Source organism: Chionomys nivalis, chromosome 11 (assembly GCF_950005125.1).
Source record: "Chionomys nivalis chromosome 11, mChiNiv1.1, whole genome shotgun sequence".
Lineage (NCBI taxonomy): Eukaryota > Metazoa > Chordata > Mammalia > Rodentia > Cricetidae > Chionomys > Chionomys nivalis.
The window spans coordinates 56,930,001-56,947,253 of NC_080096.1; the positions used below are offsets into that span (position 1 = coordinate 56,930,001).

At 39.5% G+C, this 17,253-nt stretch overlaps 1 protein-coding gene across 5 annotated transcripts in view; it reads right to left on the minus strand.

The window, feature by feature from the left end:
• Positions 1-17,253, minus strand: part of Focad (focadhesin) — a 283,297-nt gene that overhangs the window by 88,394 nt on the left and 177,650 nt on the right. For all 5 annotated transcript variants that reach the window (XM_057783564.1, XM_057783562.1, XM_057783563.1 and 2 more), the window contains 2 exons: positions 12,460-12,645; positions 3,705-3,826 (listed from right to left, as the gene is read on the minus strand). In XM_057783564.1, coding sequence (XP_057639547.1) covers positions 3,705-3,826; positions 12,460-12,645 — 308 coding nt within the window. The remainder of the gene's footprint in view (positions 1-3,704; positions 3,827-12,459; positions 12,646-17,253) is intronic.

Genomic DNA, 17,253 nt, shown 5'->3' on the forward strand with positions numbered 1-17,253 from the left:
TTAAAGCTAACATCCCTGTCACTGGTAGGGAGGCGAGAGAACCCCTGTATATTACAGGGGCATCCACAAGCAGACAGCCAACAAAGAGTCTACTAGTTTTATATAAAGTTTTATGAGCACTTACCAAATACCCCAACAGTCTCACTCCTGACTCTTTTTCTACTTAAAGGAAATGAAAATAGATGTGCACACAAAGATATCTGAGCAATTCAGTGAGGAATTATGGGTGTTAATATGATCACCAAAAATCAGAAGCTAACCAAAGGCCCACCAACCAGTAAGCCGATAAATACATGAAATCCACAGGACAAAGGACTTCCTAGGATCCCAGAGCTTCCAGAGACACAGATTAAGGTAGCAGTAGGAACCAAAGCACAGTTTGAAGAATCTTCTAGAAAAATGCCAGACAGATCGCAGAAAAATAACAATAACAACATGCATGCACGCATGAAGCATTTCTTCACGCACGCACGCACGCATGAAGCATTTCTTTGTTCAGTGTTTCCAGGCTGTGTGCACTACCTGACCCTTAGGCCTTACTCACTCGGTAACTCTCTGAGTTAGTCACCATATAAATTCTCAAGGTATTGTTAAACTTGTATTCAAGTAACCCACATATTATTTAATAACGGTTCAAAATTTTATGAGTGGTGGTACTGGTCAATCAGAAATGCCAAAGAAAAGCCAAAAGTAAGTAAACGCTGTGGACTTAATAAAGTTTAAAAATTCACTTGATATGGTCGCTAAGCTCTACAGTTACAAACTGAAATTGAATTCCAGGGTTCAATTTTCAGACTCTTCCACTTAGCTGCTTTATGATCTTGAACAAATTAACAGGACCTACCTCAGAATGTGGATGTGGAGATTAAATAAATGAATATACTGTGCTCCTCTGCTTAGGATTCTGAGGTCACATCCTAATAAAACATTCAAAACCGAAAATCTTCTAACTTGAAAATGCACTTAATTAACCTAACTTGCCAGGCATCATAGCTCCGCCGTGCAGTAGCACATTGCAGAATACAGCAGCTTATCCCAGTGGGGAGGTGCTCGATGAGCTCGATTTGTTGCTCTTGCATAGCATCGAGAGAGAGAGCTCTGCTCTGTGTGGTGCTAGCACAAGAAAAATCCGGATTCAAAGTATTGTGTCTACTAAAGCCATATAACAAGCAGTAAGCTGAAACACCTGATGGCAGGCACATACAATGCGTGTGCAGATGTGCAGGCACAGCGACACAGTAACTGTTGAAGTGCACAGCTGACCGGAAGCTGCCATTGTGCAACTGTTATCAGTCAGCTCTTCAAGACTCTCGCTGTTTCTGGTTAAACAAAAAACTAATGCGTTGTTCTCTCTCTCTGTCTCTCTCTCTCTGTCTCTCCCTCTCTGTCTCTCCGTCTCTCTCTCTCTGTCTCTCTCTCTCTGTCTGTCTCGTGTGGGGGGGAGCACATGTGCGCTGAGGAATGCATAGAGACGGGAAGAGGATACTGAATCCCCAGGAGCTGCAGTTACAGACAGTTGTGAGTTGCCTAATGTGCGTGCTTGAAACCAAACTCCAGTCCTTCACAACAACAGTAAACACAGCTAAACACTGGGTCATGTGAACTGAAAATGAACTAAAATCCCATCCTAGATTTCGCAAAATCCTGTCCAGAAGGCCCTCTAAGTGACTCCCAAATAATACTGTCATTTTCTCACCCCTCTGAGATTTTCTAGGCCATCTCTAACACAAGACACAAACATCTTAATCTAGACACTTTCTCTGTTCATATGTGGAGCCTATTGCATAGTTTCTGATACATTAGCTAAATTTAACAGATAGCTTCTACTAGCCCACACCTTCTTAAAAATTCCATTCTAATAACTTTAAATCTACTTTTCATGAAGAGTTTAAACTTGGATTTGTCCTGAAAATGCCTATATGTAGAGCTTAAAATGGTAAAGATAGTGTATCTTTCTTTCCCATGCTAGCTAAGGAGATGCCTGGGAATAGCAGATACAGAAATGACCTGTTTTCCTCTGCTGCGTTTAAACATTTTACCCCAGAGACACATCACCCCTCCCAGGCTTTTCTCTTTAACTGAATGAGAGACACTGTTATGTTGCAGAATATTTGTTTATACTGTGAAGATATGTCTTTGCCAAAGCACCTTCTGATTAGTTTAATAAAGACCTGAATGGTCAATAGCTAGGCCTAGGCAGGAAGAGATTAGATGGGGTTCCAGAGACAGAGCAAAGGAGGGTACACCAGGAGACAAGGAGAGAAAAGAGGAGTTGCAAGATGGAAGAGAGGTAACGCCAGGTGATGGAATGTAGATTAATATAAATGGGTTAATGATGTGGGATTCCCCTCTATATGCTCTGAATAACATTGGTTAATAAAGGATTGTTGTGGGCCTGCACAGGAAATAGAGGTAGGAGGGGAAAACTAAACTGAATGCTGGGAGAAAGGAAGCAGAGTCAGTAAGAAGCCATGGAGCCTCTGCCAGAGACAGACATGCTGAAACTTTGCTGGTAAGCCACGACCTCGTAGTAATGCACAGATTAATGGAGATGGGTTAAATTAATATATAAGAGTTAGGCAATAAGAAGCTAGAGCTAGCCGGGCGGTGGTGGCACACGCCTTTAATCCCAGCACTCGGGAGGCAGAGGCAGGCAGATCTCTGTGAGTTTGAGGCCAACCTGGTCTACAAGAGCTAGTTCTGGGACAGGAACCAAAAGCTACGGAGAAACCGTCTCGAAAATCAAAAAAAAAAAAAAAAAAAAAAAAAAAGAAGCTAGAGCTAATGGACTAAGCAGTGATTTAAATAATATGATTTCTGTGTGATTATTTCAGGGCTGAGTAGACAGGTACCAACAAGCAGCCTTCCTCCAACAGGTTAAGTTATAAGAGTTAATTAGGAACAAACCTAAGCTATAGGCAGAGGTTTCATAATTAATAAGAAGTTTCCATGTCACTATTTGGAAGCTGTCTGGCGGGACATAAAAGGACTTGTCACACTGTTATCAAAAAAAAGACTTCAAATACTTTGCAGGAGCCAGCAAAATGATTCCCTGGGTAAAAGCACATGCTTGCTGCCAAGCCCGACAATCCCCAGAACCTACAAGAAGAAAAACCTGGTTCCTGCAGGGTACCATGTAACTTCTAAGTGTGACACAAAGATGCACATGCACACTTAAAGAAATAAATAAAAACCCAAGGAAAATGGGGTCAGGAGGATGCTCAGCTGATAAAAGCACCTGTCTCTGAGTCTGATCACCTGACTTCAATTTCTAGAAACCATAGTGGAAAAAGAAAACTTTCTACAAGCTGTCCTCTGACCCCCACCGGCATTATGGCATGTACAAGCATGCTACCACACACACACACACACATAAAACCAATTTTTAAGAGAAAAAAATGGGCAATCCTTTTGCTTTAAATACATTAGAATTCAATCTATACAATGGAAGTTAAGCATTGCTGAAATAAGTAAACAAACAAAATCCTTAGAGGCTATTCCTTAATAATTCCATTGGGTGGTAGGGAAGTTTCAACTGTCTCTTGAAAAATCACTGGACTTAATATCCTATTTGGTCGGCTATTTTGGAAATCATTAAAAGCAACCTGTGTTAACTGTGGCAAAGGAAAACCATTATAAACAAATGCAATCCCGTGTATATAAAGGGAATGGCGGAACTATAAAGCACAAAGAACAGCACCTACTTCATGGACAAGGGCCAGGGAAGTCTGCTTGAAGCTTCGCCCTCTACTGGCCATCAGTCGATTCAATGGCTTGCCGTCTTTACTCTGATACATGGCAACATCATAGCAAAACAACATGCCACCTTTCAAAAGAAAGAAATCAGAATAAGCATTTTCAATAACAAAAAAAATGTGAGCTATATTCTCAGGGGTCCCACTCTCGGCCAGTCTGGATAGAGAACTTACAAATAAAAACACAAAATGTTAAACAAACTATTATTTTTGAATATTGGTGTCAAAAGAAGGAAAAAAGAGGACACACAAAAATTAACATTTAAAATTAACTTATTTACAAGACACTTATAACTAACATTTATCACCATAAACATTTATAAAAAAAATTTATAATTTTTTGTTCATTTTACATTTTGTAAACTATTGATACTATCTATTAAGCTTTATTCTACAATGAGTTTCATTAAATAAAAGTATGTGCACATATTAATCTCTGTCAACCTTTGATAACACAAGGATCCTACTTAGTCTATGCACTCACATGAACAAGCTGACCTCATACCTGCATTAGTTGGCTTTTGATCGCCCCTCTTTTCCATGCCTTTGTAACTATGGTTAACTGAGTTCTCAACTGAACATCCAGCACCACCTTGGCCCCAAATCAATCAAAAGCCAAGGGAGCCAGTAAAGTACCTGAGAGATAACTTATGGCAACCCCAAGAAACAAATGAAAACTTAGTAATTCTGAGGCAATGAAAAGACATATTTAGGAACCAAAATGACATAAAATATACAGACCATTGCATTTATTTATTTATTTATTTATTTATTTATTTATTTATTTATTTATTGGTTTTTCGAGACAGGGTTTGTCTGTAGCTTTGGTGTCCGTCCCGGAACTAGCTCTTGTAGACCAGGCTGGCCTCGACCTCCCAGAGATCCGCCTGCCTCTGCCTCCCGAGTGCTGCAGACCATTGCATTTTTAAAAACATTTTAAGACAACATTATTTCACATACCAATACCAGTTCCCTCTCCTTCATGTTCTCCCCCTCCCCCTACTTTCTCCCCATCCCACTCCCATCCACTGCTCAGAGAGGGTGAGGCGTCCCATGGGGAGTCAACAAAGTCCGTCACATCACTTGAGGCAGGACCAAGGCCCTCCCCACTGTATCTAGACTGAGCAAGGTGTCCCTCCACAGGGAATGGACTCCAAAGAGCCAGTTTCATTGCTAGTTAGGCCATGCAAATTGCCCAAGCCACACAACTGCCATCCACATTCAGAGGGCCTAGTTCAGTCTTATGCAGGTTCCTCAGCTGTCAAGCCATAGTCAGTCAGCTCCCACTTTGCTCAGGTCAGCTGTTTGTGTAGGTTTCCCCATCGTGGTCTTGGTCCCATTGCTCATATTATCACTCCTCTCTCTCTATGACTGGACTCAAGGAGTTTGGCCTGGTGCTTAGTTGTAGATCTCTGCATCTGCTTCCATCAATTACTGGATGAAGGTTCTATGATGACAATTAGGTAGCCATCAATCTCTTTAAAGAGGAAGGACACTTAAGGTACCATCTCCACTCCTGCTTAGATTCTTAGCTGGGATCATCCTGTGGATTCCTGGCAATTTCCCTAGTGCCTGGTTTCTCACTAAGCCCATAATGGCTCCCTCTTTCAAAGTATCTCTTTCTTTGCTCTCCCTCTCTGTCCTCCATCTAACTCAACCTTCCCAATCCATCAAGTTCTCCTCCCTGCTTCCTTTCTCTCTTCCCCACTCCACTACCACACTCTAACCTTCCCCCATGCTGCCAATTTACTAAGGAGACCTTGTCTACTTCCCCTTCCTGGGGGGATCCATTTATGTCCCTCTTAGGGTTCTCCTTATTTCCTATCATCTCTGTGGTTGTGGATTGTAGGCTGGTAATCCTTTGCTTTACATCTAATATCTATGTATGAGTAAGTACATACTGTATTTGTCTTTCTGTGTCTGGGTTACCTCACTCAGGATAGTTTTTTCTAGTTCCATCCATCTGCCTGCAAATTTCAAGATGTCATTATTTTTTACCACTGAGTAATACTCCATTGTGTAAATGTACTACATTTTCTTTATCCACTCCAGCTGAGGGGCATCTAGGTTGTTTCCAGGTTCTGGTTATTACAAATAATGCTGCTATGAACACAGTTGAGCAAATGTAGTATGATTGTACATATTTTGGGTATATGCCCAAGGGTGGTATTTCTAGTTCTTGAGGTAGACTGATTCCCAGTTTTACGAAAAACTGCCATACTGACTTCCAAAGTGGCTGTACAAGTTTGATTCCCACTAGCAATGTAGGAGTGTTCCCCGTACTCCACATCCTCTCCAGCATAAGCTTTCATTAGTATTTTTGATCTTAGTCATTCTGACAGGTATAAGATGGTATCTCAGAGTTGTTTTTATTTGCATTTCCCTGATGACTAAGGATGTTAAGCAATTCCTTGGGTGCATTTTGGCCATTTGCAATTGCTCAGTTGAGAATTCTCTATTTAGATCTGTACCCAATTTTTAAATTGAGATTGTTTGATATTTTGATATCTAGTTTCTTGAGTTCTTTGTATATTTTGAACATCAGCCCCCAAAACAAAAAACCCAAGATAGCCAAAACAATACTGTATAATAAAGGAATTTCCAGAGGCATCACCACCCCTGACTTCTAATTCTACTATAGAGCTATAATAATGAAATAGCTTAATATTGGCTCAAAAACAAACAAATGGATCAATGAAATCAAATTGAAGATCCAGATTAATCCACACATCTATGAACACCTGATTTTTGACAAAGAAGTTAAAATTTTAATGGAAAATAGAAAGCATCTTCAACAAACAGTGCTGGCATAACTGGATGTCACCATATAGAAGATTCAAATAGATCCATATCTATCACCATGCACAAAACTCAAGTCCAAATGGATCAAAGATGTCAATATGAATCCAACCACACTGAACCTTAAAGAACAGAAAGTGGGAAGTAGCCTTGAACTCACTGGCATAGGAAACCACTTCCTGAATATAACACCAGACACTGAGATCGACAATTAATAAATGGGACCTCCTGAAACTGAGAAGCTTCTGTAAGGCAAAGGACACGGTTAACAAGATAAAATGGCAAGCTACAGAATGTGGGAAAAAAAACTCGACCATTACATTTTTCAACATCTATTCTTGGTATATGTCAGAGAAAAGTTCATACTTTACAAACACAGCTGAGTAAATTGTCTTGCACTGAGAAGACATGTCTAAGCAGAACGTAGATTGTCTTAGTTTGGGTTTCTACTGCTGTAAATAGACACCATGACCACGGCAACTCTTATAAGGAAAACATTTAATTGAAGTGGCTCGCTTATAGTCTTAGAGATTCAGTCCATGATGAGAAGCTTGGCATGGCAGCATGCAGGCAGACAGGGTGATGAAGCTGAGAGTGCTATATATTTCAGGGAACTAGAAGTCAAATGACTTACTGGGCGTGGCTTGAGCCTATATGAGGTTGCAAAGTCTGCCTCCATAGTGATACACTTCCTCCAACAAGGCCACATCTCCTGACAGTGCTACCCCTTTGGGGCCATTTTCTTTCGAACCACCATACAGATCAAGAAGTAAATCATTATGTGTATCTCAGAAGTCTTGGTTACACCTTCCAGCTACACACCAACTCCACCGGCAGTACAACTTCTAAAGAGCTACTTTGCCTATCATGGTTTATGTTTTTAAAGAATTAGATCATGAAGGTGTCTTCACATCTGATTTGTTTGCTCACCCTCATTGTTGTGAAAATCATCTTACTCTTACTGACAGTTGGTCACACATTCTCTCACAGTCTTTTATATGAATGTGTACCATTTGTGTACTTGATTTACTGCAAACAAGCATTTAGACAGCTCCCGAGCTACACACCAGGCAAACAGGACTGCTGTGAACTTATGTCTCTGGTAGTATCAATCAGGTTTAAATTCTGCAAAAATAAAACTCCAAGTAATGTAGGAATTTGTTAAGAATCAATTTTCAAAATATTACAAGAACTTATATTCACAACAGCTGTCCTAGTTATACCTCACCAGCAGTTATTCCTTGGTATCTATGGGAACTGTTCCAAGAACCCCCGTGTTTAGCTAAATTCATTTATATTCATACACAGTATTTGCATGTAAGCTATTCACTTCCTCCTCCATTTCTTGAACTCCTATATTATGTATAACAAATACAACAAAGACATCAGATGTAGCATAAACAGCTGTTGTGTTAAACTGTTGGAGGACTAATAACAAGAAAAGGTCTGCACATGTTTAGTACAACTGTAAACATTCTTACAGATATTTTTGATCTGCAGTTGGTTGACTCCTTATATGTAAAACCCATGGGACTATAGGACCAACCATACTTTGTATTTTCCAACTTGTATCCATTCTAATGATATGAAATGTGATTTTATTACAGTTTTAACCCAGGTTTTTTATGTTAAGGTGATTATCTTCTCATGTGTTTACTGCACATGTGAATACCTCTTTAACTCCTATTTGACTATGTCACACATTTATATAATGAGTGTTAGTCATTTCCACCTAGGTTCTTCTGCTGGAATCCTCCTTCCCAACAAGCCGCTGCTATCTTCCTTTAACATGTAATCCATGTTAATTTACAGGTTTATTGCATGTAATTTAATTACATGTTTCTTGCCCAAGTGTGGGTAGATTATTCCTGGAGCAAGTGGCTACATTGCTGAAGAAAATAAACACCTCCCCCACACCCACAACTGTCAACGGTCCATTCAAGAGCAGAGCTGGGAAAGTCACAGGTCCCGGGGGAACCTACTACTATGTTTTGCTAAAAGGTAATGCTGTCAAATGACCTGCTAACTACTTGTGCTATACTCATTAATTAGAACTGAGTCCATCATTCACGGGGAAACTTCATGCTGCAGTAAGCAACAGTTAACGCTGAAAATATATGACAGACAGTAGAATACCATCCTTCTGAACCGTCAACTCCAATGATTTCCAGTTTTGCTATTAAATAATTTCTATTACTTTGTGAATGTCCTTTATACATTTTCCATGTGTCCTCTATCAGATGTGTGTACCATGAATGTCTTCAATGTACTTGTCATTCTTTTTAAACTAGAGCTTTTAGATCTGGGACGCTTAGTCAGCACTGTGCGTTTGCCACCCAAATGTGAGGACATGAGCTCAGTGCCTAGTATTGACATAAAAGCAGAGTATGGTGGCATGCATTTGAAACCCAGGCACTGGGTACACAGAGACAGGTGGGTCCCTAGAGCTCGCTGGGCCAACCAGTGTGGATGAACCAAAAGCTGCAGGGGGAATGAGAGGCCCTCACTCAGATAAGGTCGAGGACCAAGGAAAACACTTCCCTTCGCATGTAAGGACATGTATGTATACCCCTGATACACATGGATACATGGACCACACACACCATAGACATATACAAATTAAGTAAAAATAAACACATAGGCCTTTTTTATTACAGAGATGATGGCTTTTCTCTACATCACTGGTATAAATCTAGGGACAAATTGGCCATGTGTGCATGTTTCACACTGTATTCATTTGGTCAGCCTATCATTGTACTAACACCCCATTACTAATTATTGTTGGTTTATAATTAGTCGTGACATTGGGTAATGTATATCTTCCTACATTGTTGCTGCCATTCTTCAGAACTGCCTTAGTTATTCTTGTGTTTTTATATTTCCACACAATTTTTGGAATAAGGCTGTCAATTGTCAAAAATATCTGGGGTAATATGATTTATTTAGGCCTGTATGTTAATTTGAAGAGAACTTAGATTTTACAGTATGCAGCTTTCTAGCCCATAAATATCACATATCACTACATTTATTGTTTTTTCAATATTATTTTGTAGCTATGAACATACAGGCTATAGATTTGTTTTAGATATACAATATTTATGATGCCATTACAGTTTTAAATTCTATTTTCTATTCATTATAACATATAAAATATACAACCGATTTTATATATTCACTTTTGTGTGTGTGAATATATATATATATAACTGATGAATAGAATTCAACTATTAATCCTAATAATTATCCATGAAATATTTTACATTGCCTATGAATATAATTGTGTCCTCTGCAAGTAATGAATGTTTTATTTCCTTAATCCTTGTAAATTTTATTTCTTTTTCTTGGCTGACAGCATTAGCAATGGCCTCTCATACAATACTGAGTAGTAGTGGTAATAATAGTGTTCATACATTTTTCCACTATTAGAGAGCAAAGTTTCAATATTTCAGGATTAACTGCGAATATGCATTTGTGGTTATTCCTTATCAGAGCAAATCAAGTTTCCATATATACATAATTTTTAATAAAAGTCTTTTTGGCATCACGACCATGTGCTAACTTTTCAGATTTTTTTTCTCTGCACATTTGACTCTACTTAAAGACTAACTTTCCTTTGTAAATTAAAGCAACGAATTATCTTGGCTTTGAATCTTTGAATTAACCATGTCTTACCCTTTACATGCATTGCTTAAATAACATCCTTTACATCCCATCTTTTCAGCTGTGTTCACAGAAAAGGGAGGTATATAATGTTCCTGTCTTGTAAAGTCATGGTCATGTTCTGGTGTGAATATATGCTGGTCCTATGAAGAATTCATTTTCTCTGAGTTCTTGCTACAGTCTGTACAAATCTAGTACTATTTCCTTTTCTTGACAAACAGTAGAAGAATTCATCAAGAAGCCGCCAGTAGGAAGATGATTAGGTTAGAGAATGAATTTCTTCAGTCAATATCAAATTGTTCATATAACCTCTTCTCTTATCAATTTTATCTTTTGAAGAACTTCTGTAGCTCACTTAAATTTTGAAGAATATTGGCTAAAATTTCTTTGTAGTATTTATCTTTCTGAACGGGATAGGATCTGAAGTAGCATTACCTTTGCTGTTACTCATATAGGCATACTCAGCCTTCTGTAGTTACTGATTTTGTTAAACCTTCATATGGCAAGTATCCTTATGGCTTTCATCTCATATTTTTATAATATTTACTTGATTTGCTATTCTTTTCCAAGCTATTTTAAAAAGTTTGTTTTCCTTCCTTGTTTCTAATAAGTATATTGAAAGCATACATTTCTGAAATAGCTAGAATTACTTGGGAAGAGAAACCTTGATGGAGAATGCCTACGTCAGAGTGACCTACAGCAAAGCCTGGGGGGCATTTTCTTAATATGGATGATTGATGCAGGAGGATCCAGACCACTGAGGGCAGTGCAATCCCTGGGCTGGTGGTCATGGCTCTTATAAGAAAGCAGACTGGACAAGACGGGGGAAGCAAGTCAGTAATTCAGCTCCTGCCCTCACTTCTCTTAGTTATGGACTATAAACTGTAAGGGGAAATAAACTGTAACTCCCAAAGTTTGTTTGGTCATGGTTCTTTATCACAGCAATAGAAAGCAAATTAAGACAAGCAGGCAGATCACACACACACACACACACGTCCAAGCACTCCCACACACAATGCGCATCTCCACACACATACAACACTGCTCACACATACACGCAAACACAAAATCAATCAAGCAGTCAACAGAAAGACACTGTAGCTACATTTTACAAGCTGGTTTGTCCTCACTAGCAGTTCCAGTTAATTTCTAAACTATCTTTATCAGTGGATTCACTGCATAAAATATTTGGCTCTACTGTGTTATTTCTGGGCATGCACATCATGCATTTTGATCATATTTATGCCAGCATCACCGCTTAGCTCCTACCTCCTCTTAGCACCCTTGTTCTGCCCAAGGTCTCCCCTAATTTCATGTCTTACTTGACAATTTGCAACTGTGCAGTACAGCCTTCTGAATCTGACTTATGTCATTCATTTAGTATGGTGACACATAGTATTCCTACAAACGGTACAATTTTGCTTCTCTTTATGATGGCATAAAATCCATATGCATGTAAACTAAAGGTTACTTTAAATTAATCATTCATCTATTGATGGACACAGTCTGATTTGTGAGCAGTGTCATAATAAACACAAAGGTATAATTATATTATATTATATTATATTATATGCTAACTTTGATTACTTTGGGCAAAACCAACAAGTGGTACAGGGAGATCATTATGATTCTCATCTTCTTGGAAACATCTGTATTGACTTCCATAGTGGCTAAATTAATTTATAGTTCCAACAACAGCGTATGAGTATGCCTTGTTCTCTCTTTCTGTATCTGCATTTCTTGTTTGTTTTCTTGATAATGGTTATTCTGGCTGGGCTGAGCTGGGATCTCAAAGGAGTCATGATTTGCAGTTCCCTGATGGCTAAAGATATTAAAATTTCTTCCATACATTTGTTGGCCATTGGTTGCTCTTTCCACCAACAGACCTGACCTCCACCTGAGCCAGATCCCATATATCTAGCCCATAGCCATAATTGTGAATATACTCCAAAAGGGGGGAAAAATTCTAAAATAGTTCCCCCATTTTGGAATTGGAAGCCTTTTTCTTTTTTTTTTTTTCTTTTTCATTTTCTTTCTTCTTTTTCCTCTTTACTGGAAAAAAGACTAAATATAGTCTTTGCTTCTATAGTTTTCAAAATCCCACTCCAGCTTGGTTATTTGTTGTAACTTTTCCAGCTGTGTGTAACATTAGTAGCAGCAGCTGCAGCGATGTCTTACCATGTGACCTATGACAATTCCATGTGGAAGGAAGAGTGTCAGGCTATAAACCATGTCGTCTTCTCACCTGCTAGCCCAGGTTTCAGTCCTGGTTGCTTGTTTGTTTCATACATCTTCAGTATGAAATTGGGGATTCCTGCTACTGTCTTCCCTTGGTCTGATCGGATGCCTCCTTTCAATGCCGAGTGATAAATTCCGCGGGGCATATTCACCATCTCCTGTTTCACAAGGGATGTAAAGAATTCTTCCAAGGCTGAAAAAGAATAAAAAGAATTCAAAACCCAAATAAATGTGGCATCCCAAAAGCAGAGAATTAATTAATTAATTAATTAATTAATTAATATGGACACCTAGCTATATTTCAGGTTGAACTTTGCAGCGTGAAAAGTAAACTACCAATTATCACCTCTTTCTTAAACTTCCTCAGTTTAAAACAAAGCACGGCACAGTTAAGGTATCAGAATTTAGAGTTCACTCTTACTGCTTCACCGTCACTTCTTACATTTAATTCATTGGTTCTGTGGCTCCACCTTCAGAGTCCATCCTTCCACAACCATCCTTATGAAACATTGCCTAGTTGTCGTCTTCATCCTTTCTCTAATATGCTAATAGAGTTACATCCTTAGTTTCTTCTTCCTAATAATCATTCCTGCAGAATCCTCCAGGCAGAAGCTGAGATTCTCCTTTGCTTTCCAAATGCCATCCAATAGCTTTGACTGTACATTTAAAACAATACTGTACAGATTTTGATCACAAACAAGGAAGCGTCAGGACTCTCACCCTGACCTCATTTCTGCCCTGCTCCCTTCTTGCCAAGTTAAAGATATCTTTCCAAATAGCCTTTCTGTTCTTCAGACTTATAGGCCTGCTGTGTTGTATGGGCATGTGAGACTTGCTTGCTGTCTACCTGGATTATACCAGATTTTCACAGAAAGAGCCATGCTTCTCCTTTGGATGCTTTCAGAGAGATCTTTCTGAAGCAAGCACCTTTCTGTAGCAATGTTAGTACAAGTATTAAAAACTGAAAAATCCATTTCTTTCTTCTTTATCTGCACTGCTAATGAAGCTTGTGCTCTTTGCTATTTGATACTGTATGTACTACTCAGCAGCATAAAAATGTAGGATCAGAAGACAACAAGATGTCAAACAAAATAACTGGTAAGGTAAGACTTATGGGTTCAGGGCTGAGTGCCATTTCCATAAGGGCCACTAGAGGCTGCCCAATACAGAAACAAAAACAAAGCATTAAAGCTAGACAAATCACAGTGGGGGAGAGAGAGAGAGAGAGAGAGAGAGAGAGAGAGAGAGAGAGAGAGAGAGAGAGAGAGAGAGAGAGAGAGACTACTGAATGCTCCTCCAACAGAACAGAAAGGCAGGGGTTCACCCAGTAACATCCAAATTTCATTAGGAATATTTCGACCTCAAGGTGCCCTTTAAATGACCATGATTTAAAGCAGTGAATACCCCCTAGCACATCTATTAGGTGTCCTTCTATCTTTCTATATCATCTCCTGGATGTAACCAAACTTATCCATACAAAGCGAAGAGAGGGACTGTGGAAGTAGCTCAGTCAGTAACATATGTGGCAGAGCCTGAGGACCTGAGTTCGAATCCCAGCACCTGTACAAGAAAGCCAAGTGAGGCAGCATACACACGCCATCCCCAGTCAAAGACAAAGGATCCCTGCAACCTGCAAGCCAGACAGTCTACCCAATGGCAATGCTCAGGTACAACTAAAAGACTCTTCTTCAAGAAGCATGGAGAAGCAATTGAAGAAGACATCCATGCCCATCTCTGGTCTAGACACATTCACACTCATACACAGATAGGTGCACACATACATACACACACATAGATGAGAACATCTGTTGGGAACAGTTTCTACGACTCCTCTACCCTATGCTCTCTACCCTCTACACTGCTCTGTAGCCTCCAAACAAAGATGTGGGAAATGCATCAACAGGCTGCTCAATGTTTCAGTCACTGAAAGGCACTGGCGAGAGATCAAAGGGTGAAAACACAGTGAAGCCAGGGAGCTTAAGCCCTAGACATTGTCCAACAGGTTACTACAGGCTGCTTGCACCCTTGTTTAGAGGGCTGTCTCCCCTTAGGCAGCTCTATCTGTGACATCAATGTCTCTCTCCCTCCCTACACAGGCCAGAGTACCTTAGGTATTCTCAGATGATTCATCCATCGTGTCTAATGAATTCCCATTAACTTTGAAAACATACTTACAGAGAATTACTTTATTAAACTTTCTTCAATTATTCCGTTGAACATGAACCCCGTGTCCTGTCATGACCTTGATGAATCTAAACAAGTGAACGATATGTAATCACAGGCTATGTGCTCCAGTTCCTGAACACTGTGCTACAGGTACAACTGCTGTAAGCTCAGTCTGAGAACAGACTTTACAAATTGTGTGTGCGTCACGTGACTGTGAAGATAGGAGCGCTCTGTAAGAGAGGATAATTCAGAAAGAACTGTGTTCTGACAAAAGGACACACGTCAAAAGAGAAGGAAGGATAGATAGGCTTGCAAATGCACTGCTCTAGCAACGGAAAGTCTTCTTGTCAAGGTCTGTGCTCAATAGAAACCTCTCAACTCCGTCACGGAGAAGTGTGGTAAGGATGCAGGGACATGAATGAAGCCACTACAGAGAACACATCTTCTCCAAGTAAGTAAACCAGCAACTAGCATTCTTTCCACTCTCTGATCCTTGGCCTTGGCCTCTTTATTATATATAACCAGGTGAGAATTTGCAAAGAAGAAGAAAATCCACAGGACAACAAGGTGAGAAGTTAACACTGCAGTTATGGCTAATGAAAAATCATCCAATGGAAAAAATATAAAATTAATACAAGGAGCTAGGTTAAGGATCTTAAATACACTATGCTGAATGAAAAACATATCAAACTCCTACTAAAGTTCCCAAACTTGGAGTATCTGGAAAAATCCAAATAGGACGACAATACAAATAGATTTAAACTAGAACTTTAAAAATCTGAACATTAGGTTCTGGAAAGATTGCTTGGTGGTTAAGAATGAATACTGCTCTAGCATGAGACCAGAGTTCAATTCCCAGTACCAACAGGGCAGCTCACAACTGTATTTAACTCCAATTCCAGGAGATCTGATAACCTTTTCTTCCTCCATAGGTGCCGGGCACACACATAATGCACTTACATACATGAAGGCATAGCACCCCTACAGGTAAAACTTTTTTGAAAAATTGTGTGTTAAGAAGAAGAGGAGGAGAAGAAATAACCAACAAGAGAAACAGGCCATGATCCCCCTCTTTCCAGAGCAGTGGCTTTACTGCCATCAGTGACTAGTGAGCATCAAGCAATCTACACCCAGTATGCTTCTAGTCTCTGTTCCTATGGTACAACCTATGTGTCCTTCTCTGTCAGTACTACATTAATTGGAGCAAGAGCACAAAATAATGTGTCTATGGCCATGGCTTTCCAGACATAGTTAATACCTCCATGATCAACTTGACTCCAATTAGTAGATTTCCTCAATCACAGTCGATAGAGTACTGTAACCAGCAAGTAAAGACACCAGCAGAGAGATACCACTGTTCAAAAGAGGTTTCCAGTAGCAATGTTTTCCTTCTTCCCAGGCACTTGCACCCTTCTGATGACCACAGGACTACAGGAATCAGCAAAGGGTGCAATACCATTTTAATAGTCCAAATAAACTACTGTCCATGGCTGTTTTAGGACACGGGAGAAGTGTTGTATAATAAGGCTTTCCTACTGCTGCAAGCCCTGGAGAGACTCAAGGCTCCCGGGGAACTGGAAGGTAGGAAGTGCGGAGAAGAAATAACAGTGAACAAGTATTGGTGGCTTGCTGTAAAGCAGAAAAGAAATGAAAACACGGCATCTTTGACTCATCTCCAGTATTCAGCTGGCTCTCCTGAAAGGAGGCAGGGATGGACAGGAGTTTTATCTATAAATTAACAACAAATTTTAAATACAAAATTTTAATCACAGTCCATAATCCATTATCTCAAGCTATAATCACTTATCGTTTTTTAGATAAGACTAAAATAGGAACAGTGAAAGTTTTATATGTGTGAGCACCACACATAGGCACAGCATGCCTTGAAAGGCTAATGGTCCAATAAACTTTATATCAAAGCTGAATGACCACATAACTTGATCCTTAAAGTTAAAAAAAAAAAAATGGTCTCCTTATGTAGCCCCGGATGGCCTGGAAGTCACGGCATGAACCAGATGAGCCTCAAACCCATCATGCCTGGCAAAGGTACAACCCTGTCTTCCAGCTAACGACCCTCCAGCTTCTTCCTCATTATCACATCCCACCTGTGTGAATCAGTGCACAGCTCTTGACCCATTTTTAAAAAAACATTAATTTATAGCACTCAAATATTAATGATGTGGTTAGTACACTTTATAGAAAGAATAAACCAGCTCAGCCATTGAAAGAGTCCTTGCTGTTCTTGCAGAGGACCCAAGTTCTAGACCTGCACTCATGGGGCAACTCTCAATAGTCTATAACACTCTGGGCACCAGGCATGAACACGGTTCAAAAATATACATGCAAGCAAAACATCCAAACACATGAAAGAATGAAATAAAATAATTTAAAAGAAAGAACAAATCCATAATGGTGAAACTATCAGTAAATCTCTCAAAAACTGAATGACCTTCTTTTTCACTTAGCTTATAACAAATAGGCAAGAATTAAAGCAGTGCCCTGGAGTCCCAGTGCAAATCTGCCTTGCACAATAAACTCAGTTTCTGAAGTGAATTCTAACTATCACTGAGAACAATTGCTTAAACTCACTTTCCGGCTCAGCGTTACTGTCATCTAACGGGTTTTATTATGGTTA